At 37.4% G+C, this 17238-nt stretch overlaps 1 protein-coding gene across 19 annotated transcripts in view; it reads right to left on the bottom strand.

Moving 5' to 3' along the window:
• Positions 1 to 17238, bottom strand: part of plcb4 (phospholipase C beta 4) — a 263855-nt gene that overhangs the window by 82897 nt on the left and 163720 nt on the right. For all 19 annotated transcript variants that reach the window (XM_062957597.1, XM_062957576.1, XM_008116150.3 and 16 more), the window contains 2 exons: positions 16919 to 16978; positions 14426 to 14569 (listed from right to left, as the gene is read on the bottom strand). In XM_062957597.1, the coding sequence (XP_062813667.1) occupies positions 14426 to 14569; positions 16919 to 16978 (204 nt within the window). The remainder of the gene's footprint in view (positions 1 to 14425; positions 14570 to 16918; positions 16979 to 17238) is intronic.

Below are 17238 nucleotides of genomic sequence, written 5' to 3'. Positions count from 1 at the left end.
ATAAATCATGCAAATTATATTACTCTAAGATCTTCATTCTCACCCATCAGTTTCCCCTTGTCTGATTTAAAAAATAAATAAATCTTTATGTCTGTGTTTTGGAAGCTTCCTCGGTGCATTTTTGTACTTTTTTTGTTGCCCCAATAAAGATATAGTCACAACAATACTGATTTAGGCACACAGGACTTTGGTATCTGCTGCAGTTTATTTCCAGGACCTCTGTGGATACCAAAATCTGTGGACACTCAAGTCCCATCATATACACTGACATAGTATAATGGTGTCCCTTATATAAAATGGCAAAATAAAGGTTCATTAAAAAAATCAATCTGTGGAGGGTGGAATCTATGGACACAGAATGTGTGGGTACAGAGGTCCATCTCAGGATTAATTAAGTACTGAAATGCTTACATAGCCAATTATAGCTATAAAATAGAAGATACATTGATGAGTTTTCTCAATACAGAGCATTGTTTTCTTGTACCATCCACTAAACTACTGGAAAAACACAAAACTTTTAAAATGTGATGACTCATGGGCCATGTAGTCCCGTTCCGAGTACTATTGTGGCAGATGAAGAGGAAAACTTGGGTTTCCCACCGTTTCTGCCAGATTTGGAGCCCTTGCACCTGCAAGATGTTTGCCCACAAGAAGACAGCCAAACAAGCCTTGAGCAGAATCTCCCCCATTTTCTCGCCGGGTTTATTATAATCAAGATAGAAGCGCTCGAGAGGCGACTCGCCGGAGCGCCAGGATAGCTGCCAGACAATTAGCTGATTAAGTCTGCTTCCCTTGGGAAACTTTAAGGAGTCATGCATCTGGACACAGTATAGGTTTCGTTTCTTGTTCCCCAGAGAAAGTGTTCCTTGGCGGGAAAACAAGATCCTATATAGGTGTTTGGCCGCGAAGGAATCCTTGCGGAGTCAATTCATCAGCTTCGGGAGTAGATTGTGTGTGGACTACGCTACTCCAGTTTCCAGGACCTTGCTCTCGTTCCAGCCCTGCCTTGTTCCCCGGACCTTGCCACGGATTTCGCCACGGACCCTGTTCTTGCTCCTCGCTTCTTGTTGCCTTGAATCAAGCCTTGTTTGCCAAGAATCTAGTTTGCTCCCCAGCCTTGCATCAAGCTCCATGGACTAAAGGACCTTGTCATTTCCCCTCACTTTGCTTGGCAAAGTGTGTGTTTCGGTTATTGGATTACAACTTTGGACTTTAATATCTCATATTGGACATTGTTTTCCTGGACTATATTTGACCTTTCCTGAAAGGTCTACTTCTGAACTATATTCTACACTTGTTTTTATTAACTTTATATATTTCCTTAATAAAGATATTAGATAGATTCTGGTCTCTGCGCATGGTTATTGGTGCTCTGCAGCCTGGGTCTTGACATAAAATGACCTTGAATTTTGAAATGTCTTCTGTCCCTGTCATTAGATTGATTTTTAAAATTTATATGAAGCATGTTTTACTTAAAACCTAACCTAAACACACACACATATATAAACAGGGATGCCACCAGGTGTCAGCAGAAGTACAATGTACCACTACACGGCTGAAATAGTGAACAGGAATGTGCTAAAACATACAAATAAGCTTTGTTTTGAAAAGGTATTACACAGCTGTTGATTAAAAAACAGTTAAATATGGATGGTGATGAAATGATCAGGAACTCGTAGAAAAAGACCACAGGTGGCAGGTAGATGACATTTCATGTTTTCATCACTGGAAATCTGTCATTAGTGCAACCATCATTCCTCTCTCCTGCATTAATTATGAAGGCCATAAAAAGGGCACCACACCCATACAAAATGTATACAGTGTTTAAAAAGATGTGTAACAATTTCCAAAAGAATGATTACGTTAGTCTGTTGGAGCAAGAAGAAAAAAGAGACCAACTGCACTACGAGTTGTCTTTCTCTTCCTTCCTTTCTTCATTTATTTATTATCTCCCTGTTTCTCCAAGGAGCACAGAGCTGCATACACAGGTTTTCGCCCACACATTTCAGACAGTTGCTTTGTGTGCTTTCTGATGGAGCAAGGTCTCCCAGCCTCATTCCGGCATCTCAGCCACAGCAGAATACACCAACGTCCCTGTCATGCCATCAGGGACATCACTTAGCAATACATAACCGTAAATGCCCCTCACCTTCATACTCCTCATTTTGCCTAACTTTGACCTGACCTTCACAGGAAAATGTGAGAAGTATGTGCTTGCAGATAATCTGCATTTTAACCCTGTTTAATTTTAATAGCTTTGTGTTTTACTTTAAAGGTGGCATGGTGTTTAGAGCAGTGGACTACAACTCTGGAGAACAAGCTCAGCCATAAAGTCCCAGGGGATAACTAGTCTCAGAAAACCCTGTGATCCCTCAGAATCACTATAATTCAGAAATGACTTAAACATATAACAATAAAACAACTTTAATTTCACATATTTCTTTTTCCATATATTTTATTGCAAAATATATGAGGAATGGAGAAGGTTACCAGAGTGGATATAGAATAGGCATTTTTAATATCTTGCATCTTCATCTTCTTCCATTGTTATATAATATGATGTTTAGAAGGAAAAAGAAAGAAAACATTTTATCTAATCTAAAACAGAAGGATAGAAAAGTGGGTGTATAATGTTTTGAAACAAAAGAGATAGAAAAGTAGGGAAATAGAAAATAGAAAGCCTTAACTAATGCTTCCTACCTTGTCTCTGCTGTCTTCTTCAAATTAAAACAAACTGGTAGATTAACTTTTCAGGATCCCTTGGATATCATTGGGGATCCTGTTATTCTTGTCACTAACTTCTCTATTTTTTCTTGTTATTCCTACATCCCCGCAGTACTAATTTTTCTTTAATGCTATTAAAACCATTATTTTCATTTTGTTTTCTTCTTTTAAATAGTTAACAAAGGGCTGCCATTCTTCTTCAAATTTGAAATGATCTGGCAATTGTATAAACCTAGTCAGTTTGTCCATCTCTGCCATGTCCAACATTTTTATAATCCATAAATCTTGGCTGGGAATTTCTTCTAATAGTAAGCATAAACAATTTTTGCTGCAGTTACCATATATAAAAAGAGTACCAGAAATTTCTTTTTGGTAGTGTTGAATTTTTGAGTCACAAGAGAAAGGCTTCTAGCTCTAGTGGTATTTTTTAAAGATGTTTTCAATTTTTTCATGAATTATAATCTAGATTTATTTTTTATTTTTTGGTTTAGGACATGTTGTCCACATATAGTAAAAAGTTCCTTCTTTTTGATAACATTTTCAACAGACATTTTTGAAGTTTGGTTCCATCTCTGCTAATCTTTCTGGCATCATGTACCGTCTCTACATCATCTTGTAGAAATTGTCTCTTAGAACATAGCATTTTGTGAACTTAATCTTTGTTTTCCACATCTGTTCCCATTTGTCTAGGTGGCTATTATGGCCCACAATTTTGAACATTGAATCATACAATCTTTGATAAGATGTACTTCTGTGTCTAATTTTAATACTATTTTATAGGCTTTAGCAATTCATTTTTCCTTTGACTGAAAGAAAATATTATCTATTTCATTATCTTTCCAATTGATGCCTATTTTCTTAGCCATTAGGTATCTTTCTTGTGGTTGTCTATACTGAAACCATGAAAATTTCATGACCTCTTGTTGTAGTTGGCTTGGATTTTTTAGATGAGTTTCATTTTGTTGTCCAATTAGTGCGTATTTATACCGTGTTTCCCCAAAAATAAGACAGTGTCTTATATTAATTTTTGCTCCCAAAGATGCACTAGGTCTTATTTTCAGGGGATGTCTTATTTTTCCATGAAGAAGAATTCACATTTATTGTTCAACAAAAAATGAACATTTATTATATACTGTACAGTAGTTGTCATCATAAACCAGCATAACCAGACAAACTGAATCCTATCAAGAATTTCTTGTTACAGTAGAGTCTCACTTATCCAACATAAACGGGCCGGCAGAACGTGGGATAAGTGAATATGTTGGATAATAAGGAGGGATTAAGGAAAAGTCTATTAAACATCAAATTAGGTTATGATTTTACAAATGAAGCACCAAAACATCATGTTATACAACAAATTTGACAGAAAAAGTAGTTCAATACGCAGTAATGCTATGTAGTAATTACTGTATTACGAATTTAGCACCAAAATATCACAATGTATTGAAAACATTGACTACAAAAATGCGCTGGATAATCCAGAACGTTGGACAAGCGAGTGCTGGATAAGTGAGACTCAACTGTACTACCATTATTTCCATGTACAACTATCTATGGTAAGTACATTTACCGATCCTATATGCTCTGGTGTTCAGTTCGGCGGGCAGGCTTCCAAACAAAAACTTTGCTAGGTCTTACTTTCAGGGGAGGCCTTATATTTAGCTATTCAGCAGAACCTCTACTAGGTCTTATTTTCTGGGGATGTCTTATTTTAGGGGAAACAGGGTAGGACAGCTATTAGTCTCCCCGCAACTCTGTCCAATGGAAGGCTTCCTTTGTAGTTGTCCACAAAGCTATTTTTAAAGTAGTCTTGGTTTGTACTTTTTCCATACTCTGTATAGTGTGTTCCTTAGCAGGTGGCTCTTAAAATTAGAGTCAATTAATTTTTTTTCATATATTAAGTATCCATGCCACCTATAGCTTAAATCGTGTCCTTCAAATGTCAGTAGTTTTTTTTTAATTCTCTAGTGTTATCCATTCTTTCATGCAGACCAGAGCTGCAGCTTCATACCCTGTTTCCCCTAAAATAAGACATCCCCAGAAAATTAGACCTAGTAGAGGTTTTGCTGAATTGCTAAATATAAGGCCTCCCCTGAAAGTAAGACCTAGCAAAGTTTTTGTTTGGAAGCATGCCCAACGAACAGAACACCAGAGCATGCAGGATCAGTAAAAGTACATACCATAGAGCAGGGGTCCCCAAACTTTTTAAGCCGAGGGCTGGTCCACAATCCTTCAGACTGTTGAGGGGCCGGATTATCATTTGAAAAAAAATACAAACAAATTCTGATGCACACTGCACATGGCTTATTTGTAGTGCAAAAACAACAACAACAAGAAGAAGAACAATGAAAAAACAATACAATATTTAAAAATAAAAATAACTTTAACCAATATCCATTTATCAGGATTTCAATGGGAAATGTGGTCCTGCTTCTGGCCAATGAGATAGTCAAGTTAATTAGGATTGGTGTTGTTGTTGTTGTTGTGTGCCTTCAAGTCATTTCAGACTTTGGGCGAGCCGAAGTCTAAAATGTATTTATTATTTATTTATTTATTTACTGCATTTATTTACTACATTTGTATCACACCCTTCTCACCCCAAAGGGGACTCAGAGTGGCTTTCAAATTATATATACATACAATATATTATATTGTTAGCATAGCACAATATTAGCATTATATATTACTTTATTGAACTATACCACTATACTATAATATTATTAGTAATATTATATGTAATAAAGAATATATAATTAATATTATTATATGGTATTATTATTAGTGTTATATTGAATTACATTATATTATTATCAATATTATATGTATATACAATATATTATATTATAAAACTGAGGGCGGGGGCCAGGTAAATGACCTCGGAGGGCCGCATCCGGCCCCCGGGCCTTAGTTTGGGGACCCCTGCCATAGAGTGTTGTACATGGAAATAATGGTAGTAACAAGAAATTCTTGATAGGATTCAGTTTGTCTGGTTATGCTGATTTGTGATGACAACTACTGTGCAGTATATAATAAATGTTTGTTTTTTTTGTTCAACAATAAATGTGAATGCTTCTTCGTGGAAAAATAAGACATCCCCTGAAAATAAGACCTAGAGCATCTTTGGGAGCAAAAATTAATATAAGACACTGTCTTATTTTTGGGGAAACACGGTAGTATATAGTTTAAGGCTTGGTCGAGCCATACCCCTTCTGTCTTTAGTATCTTGCAATGATTTCTACTTAATTCTTGATTTTTTGCCTTTCCAAATGAATTTTCTAACATTTTTGTTCCATTGTTTGAAGCAGGTATCATTTTATAATATTGGCAGATAACATTAATTTTAATTGTAGTTATTCTTCCACTTTTTAGCCTATTGAAACTGGAGGAGGGGTGAGAGGAGGGACAACATCCTGCTCCCCAGCAAATTGCCTTCAAGGAGGCAGCAGCTACTCCGATCCACTTCTTTAAAATTCTGTATTCTCTCAAGGATTACAAAATGGCTAAATGATGGCCTTAAATCTGCTGTAAATTCATTAACTTCATAGAAAATATCATCTACTTTCTTCAGTGTTTAAAAGATATAAAGATTTTTTAAAGACTCTTAAAATTTAACTATTGTAATGATATTCTAATAATTGACTAAATCTGTGTAGTGATACTATCTGGTGATTATCTACATAAAGAAGAAGAGATTTAATTAGCTAATATTTAAACTTTAAAATTTTAAAAACCAAAAACAAAACATGGGAACCAAAAATTGTTTACCATGCCTGAGAACAGCATTAGACAAAACAAAATCTGACCGCATGGAAATGCATGGAAGTTAAATTAAAGACAGTCAGTTCTTTATATTTGCTGTGGTTAGGGGGACAGGACTTCGATGAAAGTGGAAAATGCAAATAAACGTGATATTTTATTTACCTGATAGAATATTTTTCTGGGAATCTCCATAAGCCAAATGTAATGTCATAAATTACTCAAATGCTGTATTCCATCATTGTACTGTAACTTGATCCTAGCCAATGGTTTGTTGACCGAAATAAAGGCTACTGACTGACTGATTGAAATAAAAGTGATATTTTATTTACCTGATAGAATATTTTTCTGGGAATCTCTAGGTCCTCCAGTGTGACTCTGTAGTCAATGTCTGCCACAGAGGTTTCCTGGAGGACTTAGAGATTCCTCATAAAAATACCTTTCAATGAGACTCTACACCCTCCAAGATAAACCTAGATTCTCAGAGGAGGTCTAAGTGATTCCCAGAGAAGCTATATTAATTAAATCCTTGAACCATCAAACTCACAAAAGTTAAACTCATAAATAAAGAGGACTGACTGTTCTTGACAGCAACATTTATCATTTTCATTTATTACTTTCTTCCTTACTAGGTCCAGTAATCTCTTGTGACAGAAAAACAGCCCATCAAGACACCTTCAAAGAGAGCCAACTAATCCTTCACCACCTCAGCTCATGCTCATGGATTTTTCAGCTCTTCCAGAATCCTATTACTGTACCTCATCTCAGATGAGGCAGACAGTGACTATAGCAGTACCGTCTTCATAAGACACGGCAACTGTTTCATTATCTGTGCCTCTCCCCTCTGAAAGAGCCTGCAAATGACAGTAACCACAAAAGAGATTATCACTGAAAATGGAATTTGATTCCAAAAGCCAGCAGACACAGTGGCATCCCATCAGTGCTCTGGGCTGCAATGGGAGACCCAAAGAGCTTACTATATCTACTTAGAAAGAAAACAGCCTTTGTTAGTAGAAGAATGGTGTATTTCACAGGATAAAGGGCCAGCTCATAAAATCATGTTCAGCTAAAAGCTTCTCCACTAACACTGAGTGTACAATAAGGCAGTGATTGCAATGTTAGAACTTTACTTCCTAGGAGAGCTACACCAGCAGTTTCTGTTTACTGTTTCTGTGTTTAACATTATGATGTGCTTAACTTTCACATCTTCTTACCCATTGTTTCTTCCACTTACTCTTCCAAAATTAATAATATCGCCATCTTCTTTGTTTTGTCCTTTGTTTATCTTAACTCTATAAAGAGACATGTGCAAAAATACTTATGCTACTGCCACTTCTTCAGTTATACAAATAGTTGTATAATGCATATATATTACAATAGTGCACTGTACTCCCTCCACAAAACTCAAAGACAAAACACAATAATTTATGCTGGATGTACAACCTCCCACATTGATTTCTGAAGATATGGGTGTCTTTTAAATGTATGCATCAGACATTTGGAAACATGAACACAGAGATATGGTTTTTAAAAGAATATGATAGTTACTACTCTCAAATTAATACAGGCCAAAGATACAGAGAGAGAAAAGAAAGAAACAGAAGCAGATTTGCATAGTTAGGAAAGCAGGCAGACTGAGGGCACATAGGTAACACCATCATCACTAGTAAGCAGCACTTTCCAGAGACTTGCTGGCAATGTTACATTTCTGATCATATTATTGAAACATCCTGGTGTGACTTTATCAAAAATGTAACATAGCTAGCAGGTCTCTGCCTGTAGGCTGCTTGTTGGTGATGATACAGCAGCGGGTTAGCTAGGCATGTGGACAGTAGATCAGGCAGATTCAGCTGTCCATTCCTTCAAAATCATCCCACAGCTTCCTGTAAACCCTGAGTTCCTTTAACCCAGTGGTTCTCAGTCTGTGTGTCCCCAGATGTTTTGGCCTTTAACTCCCAGAAATCTTAACAGCTAGTAAACTGGCTAGGATTTCTGGGAATAGTAGGCCAAAACACCTGAGGATCCACAGGTTGAGAACCACTGCTTTAACCTATATTAATGAATGTATGCATGACTATTTCAGTGATTAATAGTCATGCATACATTCTGGGCCGGGCTGTGGCGCAGCTGGCTAGTAACCAGCTGCAATAAATCACTACTGACCGAGAGGTCATGAGTTCGAAGCCTGGGTAGGGTTAAGCCCCCGACCATTAAATAGCCCAGCTTGCTGTTGACATATGCAGCCCCGAAAGACAGTTGCATCTGTCAATTAGGGAAATTTAGGTACGCTTTATGCGGGAGGCTAATTTAACTAATTTACAACATCATAAAACTGCCAGCAAAACACGAGGAAAGGAATGAGGAAGTACAGCCACTAGTGGACAGTGAAGCAACAGCTCCCCCTGTGGCCAGAATCGTGAAGCTGGAAAAAAATGTTAAATGCCTCTGTGTCTGTCTATATATGTTGTTTGTCTGTTGGCATTGAATGTTTGCCATATATGTGTTCATTGTAATCCGCCCTGAGTCCCCTTCGGGGTGAGAAGGGCGGAATATAAATACTGTAAATAAATAAATAAATAAACAAATTAAATGAATGCCTTATACATATGGGATGTGAGGCTAAGTGAACTAAGATGCATAAACTCAATGTATTAAAAACCTTCTTTAGATGTATCTCACAGAAGGTGAAGTGTTAAGTTTAATAACTCCTAGAAGGTAAGCTAATATGACCTTGCCCTCATTTACTGTTCTCTACTGTGGCTTAACTGTTAGAGCAAAGAGAAGGAACTGCCAAGTTTTTCAAATAAAGATTATTATGAAACATTAATCCTTGAATTACGCAATCCTTGGGTTTCAGACCTTTCTAAATAAACACACCAGCTAGTGTTCCTTGGACAGAAACTAGATTTTTCTTTTTCTTTTGATCCAGGAATTTATTTATGAGATGAGCAAGGAGTTATGTGAGGAAAATCCATGATTCCTGGTTATCCCTTTAACAGAAGTTGGAAACCTGGTATCTTTCAGTCTGATACCAGCAAAGAGCCACTAAGGGTGAATCTATGCTGTAGAAATAATGCTGTCTGACACCACTTTAACTGCCATAGCTTAATGATTCTATAGCATCTATATAGTCAAAGTCTTTGCTATAATCTATAAAGAACAGACTGATTTTTGTTTGAAATTCTTTCATGCACTTTATCATCCAATATACAATTGCAATATGATTCCTAATGCCTCTTCCTTTCCTGAACCCATGTTAGACACCTGGAATCTCTCACTATATATTTTAAAATTCTGTATAATTTTGAACATCACTCAGCTTTCATAGACAATTATTGCAATGGTATAATAGTTATATATTCCCTGGTGTCCCTTTCTAGAAATGAATATTGAGCATTTCTGTGGGTCATTGTTTTGTTTTCCATATTTGTTGACAGATTTGAATTAGAACTAGAATATATTCTGTCTCTGTAGACTGGTATGCTATTTGTTCTTGGTGATTTACTTCTCCCAAGTGCTCTGACTGCAATTTTATTCCACATTTTAAAACTGGAAATTCATTTTCATATGGATCTTTTCTTGAAGAAATTTTTCACCCTTTAATCTCTTTTATATCATTCTTCTATGTATTGTTTCTGGGTTTTTTATTTACAGTTGATCATGTAATGTATTCCCCAACAGCAGGAGTATGGTCCATTAAATGTTAATAGCTGTTCTGGAAATATGTCTGGATCTAAAATACCATTAAACGCTTTTGGCTATTAAGTTAAATTTGCATTTTCCCTAGTGGACTATTTGCACTTAGATTGCATTCCCTAATGTAGCATCTTCCTGAGAATATTATCTTCCCACATATCAACTGATATGCACATATGGCATATTGCTCATAACCAAACTATAATTAAACTGGCAGCCAGCCCATATCTATTTGTTGTTGGTATATATAATTGCAGTGATACATCTCACACTGATACTTAATGGGATGAATTACCTCTGACATAAAAAAAACATGAATCTCATCACAAAGTATGATCCCATATGCATTCCCCATGGGTTTGTGATAAAAATATGAAAGACAGTATATAGCCCAACTCTGAAGGATGCCTCATCTGTATTTGAACCCTCCAGATATTTATTAGACTATAGCCTTCAACAGCAAATTATAATTAATTATGCTCCCTAAGACAATGAGAACTATATGTAGAAAAGAGCTGCCACCCCATTGTTGGTCTTTTCAGGACATGTCTTAATAGGCCACATCTCCCTACAATTAATGTAAATGCTTACTAACAAGCTATCTGGCAACTCATTCCACTGGAGATGAAGTTCTCAACTGTAATAAAAATAGGAATAAGTTAAGTTGGAGATAAGTTTATGGCAATCCATAAAGGATACGAAACTCAAATGTATGATGGTGGCTTTTGATAAACCAGTGGACCTGCCTTGTTACCTGCTTTGTCCATTAAAAAAGGTGTCCACACATTCCTTGGAGCCCTGTAGATATAGGAGATTCTAGGAATCAAATTAATTGTCAGGTTTAGGTCTTATTTTTACTGCATCATCAGCAACCACCATCTGGAGCTTATTCCTCAAATGTAATATTTCGTATCAATAGGAATGTTTTCTTCTAACCAGGTACTTTGGTGTGGAAGGAAAAGTATAAGCAACGCTTACTGCATACTGCAGCTCTGATAATAATCATGCTGCACACATCGTTGTATGCAGTTGAAAACATCAAAGTGCTACTTTAGGCGAAAAAGAAATACAAGTATTCCGCTAAAGAAAACTTCATTGAGATGTGGTTACTAATTGTGCAATAAAAGTAATTCTAGCTTTGACCAGGGACTTCATTTGTGGTTCTTGGATTCACAGTCCCAACTACAATAGGGACCATGTCTACAAAAGCAGAGCAATATATGCTAACTCTGTTTTTCTATGGTAATTAAAAACTAATTACCTAGCATTCCTTATTTTAAAATAAAACCATCTTGGTTCTAATCCTTCTCATGAGCATTACAGAGACGTGATGCTTTAAAAATGATAAAATAGCTATATCATAGAGGAGGAGGAGGAGGAGGAGGAGGAGGAGGAGGAGGAGGAGGAAGAGGGGGAGGAGGACCAGTTCTCTAACCATAGCTTTACAATCTAATTGAGACATGTTAGGAAAGGAAAGGGAGTAGTGGTGAGAGGGATTAAGTCCAGCAGATGCTGCCTCTTCTTTTCTCCCCCCAAAGCGACAGAAGTGATAGTTGAGGTGGATGGAGAATCTTTCCTCTGTTTCTGGGCCTAAGTATGGTGGAGCTGTACCGACGTCTTCACTACATCCGAAGTCAGGACAGTAGTAGCTGGAATTGAGGGAAGGGATTCTCTCTGCCTCTGGGTGTAGGCATGATGGAGCTATGCCCATCTCTTCCTTTTTCCTTCCTGAGTCAGAACAGTGGCAGTTTAGATGGATTGGGGGGTGTGTGTGTGTGTGTGTGTTTAATTTCCTTCTGAGTCTTGGCATGATGGAGCTGTGCCTGCCTCTTCTTCTCTTCTGCCAAGACTAGAACAGTGGCAATTGAAATGGATGGAGGGCATGCAAAAATGTCAATCCTTGGCACCTCTAGTAAAAAGACTTATAGGCAACAAGATTGGAAAAAGACTGATTTTCTGGACAGTCACTGTTAATCTAGGTCAGTGCTTCCCAACCCATGGGTCTCCAGGTAGTAGAGAAGATTTTCAATGCTTCTTCAATTGAAAACCAAAAGAAAAAACAGATTAAATGCTGAGAATGATATGAAAACTCAACTGCTAATTTTTAAACTTGCTAATGAGTTACAATTTCAATAATCTCATCTCACATTTCAATCATGTTATAAGTTAACATTATTTTGAATTATATAATACTGAAAAGTCTATTTTTCAATGTGTTTTTGTTTACCCTTTTAATAAGCCTATTTTTAATGTATCGGGGTTGCAGATTATTTTACCTCTATAAGATGGGGTCGCAACCCAAAACAGGTTGGGAACTTCTGGTCTAGGTGAATCAGCAATCTGACAGCCTCGCCTCTTCACATGGCCTTACTTCTAATACCCACAATATGGGCAAAGCAATGCCATAGAGGATGCATCCCTGGCAGAAGAAACACTTGCTGGGGTTGTAATAGCAAAGACAGAAAATGAAGGTGAAGAAGAGAAAGTAGGAGCTTTTTTCTAGTTTATTCTTTTTGTCAGTGTCTGTATTAATTTTGTTTCTTCCTGCTCAATGCAAGTCAATTTCAATGCAAGTAAAATAATAAGTTGAGCTTAAGGATGGTCATAACAGGGGAGGGGTGTTTAGGCAAGCCAAATGGTTTTGAATCCAGAGGAACTGAAACCCGATCCTATTTCTGGCATGCCCTGGGAACTTGTTCCTTTTGCCTAAAACTGCTGAAGGGCAGCTGAAAGATCCCCAGATGGAAAGGGGGGTCCATGGCATCCTATGGCTCAAGGAGAAATCCCCCCTGAGATTCTGTAGAGTTTCAGAATCCCCCCCCCCCCCCCCCCCCCAGTTATCAAACATGAGAAACTTTAATTTCCCATTCAGGCTCTACAGTATACAATGGATAAATAGTACATAAACATGCCCCTTTTCAAGAGGAAAATTGCCATCTTATTCATTTATACTTTTTGCTCAGATGAAAGCCAAGGTTTAAGTGTTGGTTAACAAAAGTCTGTCACAGCCCAACCCTTCAAGAAGTCTGAGATAACATCTGTCATTGCAATTTAACTTTTTATCACACACATCCATGCTTCCTAAGCAGCCATTCTAACATTTTTCCACACAGGGGAAACACCCCAATAATTTTAAACATACTAATTCGTGTCATACATCGCTCATTTTTAAGAACAAGTTATCTGCCTTCCATTTTATCCAAACCATTTGGAATTGACTGTTGTCCTTCAGCCAAGGAGAGCTTTATAAATAACATGGAGCACCAAAAAAATCAAATAAATGTGTCCCAGAGCAAAACTAGCATGAACTCTAACTGGATGCCAAAATGTTTAAACTGCAGCTATCATACAAAATAATAATAATAACAACAACAACAACAACAACTTTATTCTTATATCCCGCCCATCTCCCCAAAGGGACTCCGGTGGCTTACATGGGGACCAAGCCCAATAAAACAAGATTACAAATGTATCAACATACAGTACAATAAAATACCATATAAAAACATATAAAACATCATAAATTCATTAACTTAATAACATGAACTCAATAGTCGGGCACATGGGTGTGTTCAGAACAGAGAGGCTGGGCAGGGCCTGTATAGCATACTACATAGGCAGGGCTGATAATAAAGTGCAAGAGCCGATATTAAATTAGGGCTAGAGGAGCCAAGTCATGTTGAAACTGATTAACCAAAGGCACATGAGATCAGCCAAGTTTTCAGGCCTTTCCAAAAAGTAGCCAGGGTGGGGGATAATGTAATCTCCCTGGACATATCACGAGAAATCACTGGAAAACATGACAATGCTGGGAAATATTGAAGGTATCAGGAAAAGCAGAAGAGTGCATTACAAACTGCATTACAGACAATGCACCTACGTGATAAAATTAATGCAGCTTGACACTACTTTAACTGCTATGGGTCAATGAAATTGAGTCATTGGAGTCATAGTTTTCCAAGGTCTTTAAACGTCCTCTGCTGATGTCTCATACAATTACAACTCCCAGGATTCCATAGCATTGTTATGGCATTTAAAGTGGTGCCAAACTACATTCATTATAGAGTGCAGATCCACCCATAACTTTGAGTTTGGAAATTCTGAATGGGGATCAATACCAGACTGTTGAAGGTCTTACATTCATAGGGGAATGGTGAATCAACATGATTATATTGAATAGAAGTAAAAACAAAGCTTAAGTGTTGAACAGTTATTCAGCAATCTCCCCTACTGTATTGAAGTACAGTACCTTAGCTTCTTCATTGTTTTCTGCTACCATGTATGTGAAGTTGATATTCACCAGATCTGTGCCACTACAGACGCAAACTATTCGTCCTTCCAGTTCATTTTCTGCTTTGCCAACAGCTTCAAGAGCAGCCAGTATCTTTGGATCCTGTTAGACACAACAAATGTCTTGTCAGAAAAGCAGTGCTAAAAGGAGAAAGGATTTTCGCTTCCAAATATTGGCCCTGTTAAGGTTTCTTTTGTATCTTAAGACTCAGACATGTATCAACATTTCTAGCAAACAACAATACTGAAATTTACAACTGCTTATTAGCCTAGTTGGAATATAAATGTGAGAAGTTTAGGACTGATTCAGAAGAATGCTTGTGTGTCAGGTAACTGGGAACACACCTAACATTTTACCTTCAGGAATAAGTAAAAGGTAAAGGTTTTCCCCTGACATTAAGTCTATTTGTGTCTGACTCTAGAGGGTGGTGCTTATCTCCATTTCTAAGCTGAAGAGCCGGAGTTATCTGTAAACACCTCCTAGGTCATGTGGCCGGCATGACTGCATGGAGCGCTGTTACCTTTCCACCAGAGTGGTAACTATTAAGCTACTCACATTTGCATGTTTTTGACCTGCTAGGTTGGCAGAAGCTGGGGCTAACCACGGAAGCTCACCTTGCTCCCTGGATTCGAACCACTGACCTTTCGGTCTGCAAGTTCAGCAGCTCAGCAGTTTAACCCACTGTGCCACCGAGCTGTACTACCTTTAGGAGTAGTACTGACATAATCATGATCTCTAGGAGGTTACAAAGAGTCAGAAGTAACTGAACAAATAAGCAAAAACAACTAGGAGATTAAAGCAAAGTTCTGGAGCTTCACACAGTCCCCTCTCCCAATATTTTTGTTCACTTTTGCCCAAAAAGTAAGTGAATATTTTAACCTGAAAGCTTCCAAGAGAGGGAAAAATATTTTTAAAATATGCTGGGGGTCCTTCGCTGCATTTTAAACATTTCCCTGACTTCTGTTTTTAAACCATTTGGCCATATTAGTGTATTTTCTCGCTCTCTTTGTGGTGGGTGCTTCTTCTTCTTCTTCTTCCTTTTCCTCCTTCTCCTCCTCCTCCTCCTCCTCCTGTGCTGCACGTATAACTTCCACAGAGGCAGAAAATTATCTCCTGGACCTGCTGCAGCTCACCTCTGCTTCTAGGGTCATGTCCTCATTAGTTTTATATAGGCGAGGTAGTCCAGATGAAATTCTGTCAATAATTGTAACTGAAAATTACGTTTTCAGTACAGTTTCCATACTCAATTATCTCTTTTGATACTCCATAATCCTTTTGTGGTAGTATCAAAAATTTCTCTGCATCCATTAGGCCAGTAGTTCTCAACCTGATGTTCCCTAGGTGTTTTGGGCTACAACTACCAGAAATTCAATCCAGTTTACCAGTTAGGATTTATTGGAGTTGAAAGCCAAAGCATCTGGGGACCCACAGGTTGAGACCCACTGTGTTAGGAAATCACCTACAACCACACTAGCATTACATGTTGCCCCTTACATTTGCATTAAATGGTTAGTTCTAAGTAGAAGTCATTTAAATCAATGGAACAGTAAGCCATTGCTTATGTAAGTTCCAGTGATCCAAAGTGTTTGCTCTAGTTGGAACTAAATAATACATTTAGGCCTTAATTAGTAAAATTTAGTCACTTAAGCCTGTTCTTTGATAAGCATATGAAGATCAAACCCCATTTTCAAAAGAACAGGTTTTACCAGCAACAGCAAAGTTATATGAACACTTCTCTTCATACAACTCCCACAACTACACAAAGGCCATGTGGAAAGAATGATCAGATATTTTCAATCTGAAAAAGAAAATTGTATCCTATTGCCCCAAGTGACTTTATATAGGGCACAATTGGTGCTATAATTAGAAGCAGAGAAGCTTACACAGGCACTATCAGATTTTTTAAAAAAATGTAAAGTGACTTCTAGTTTACAACTTTCAACTGAAGCCATCTCCTTTCCATACCAACATCTTCACTGGGATCATAATGCCAATGAACTAATGCATATTAATTAAATGCTTGTCTTAATAATAGCCATACATTTTGTTAAAAATGCCAAAGGCCACAGTGTGAAAAAGCTATGCAAAAAAAAATCACTTTGGTCTTGATCCCACTAGCAGGGAACACTTTCCAATCTCAGTTATATAAGCAGGAAGGTTAATGAACATGTTTGAAACTTTGCTACTGAAATCTACAGGATGCATTCTATTATGCTTCGGCTGTGACCTTTGATTTTAGACTTTTTTTTTTTTTTTTTAAAAGCAATCTACTTTGCTTCAAAACTTAAAGTTGTGAGTCTGTGTAATCAATTCTGTGGTCCTCGGGGATACCAGGCTTTCAGCATCTTTTGTCATTTGTGGGTGGCAGTCTCACGAAGAAAGTTCCATGACTGATCCTCAGCCAACACTTATTGTTTAAAACAATACCATAAAACATAATTGCAGAAATACCTTTGGTACAGCTCCAAAACGAATACTGTTGATTAGGGAGCATTCTAAAACTTGCCCTTCCTGGAATAACAAAACAACAGCATAAACTCTAATGTGCAATATAATGAACACAGAACATACTGAACCAAGACCAAGTTAGCAAAAACAAGGCACAAACAGAATTTGCAAACAGAATAAACTAAAAGCAGTGTGTAGTAGACAAATTAGGACTCAAGCAGGTTTGGACTCCAACCTCCATCTCAGCGCAGTGTTCAAGATTAATGGAAATTGGATACCGAAAACAGTTGGACAGTCACATTCTCTTCAATCTTGGATTAAAC

The sequence above is a fragment of the Anolis carolinensis genome, chromosome 1, assembly GCF_035594765.1.
Source record: "Anolis carolinensis isolate JA03-04 chromosome 1, rAnoCar3.1.pri, whole genome shotgun sequence".
Classification (NCBI taxonomy): Eukaryota; Metazoa; Chordata; class Lepidosauria; order Squamata; family Dactyloidae; genus Anolis; species Anolis carolinensis.
This window is presented reverse-complemented; position numbering and strand designations above follow the sequence as displayed.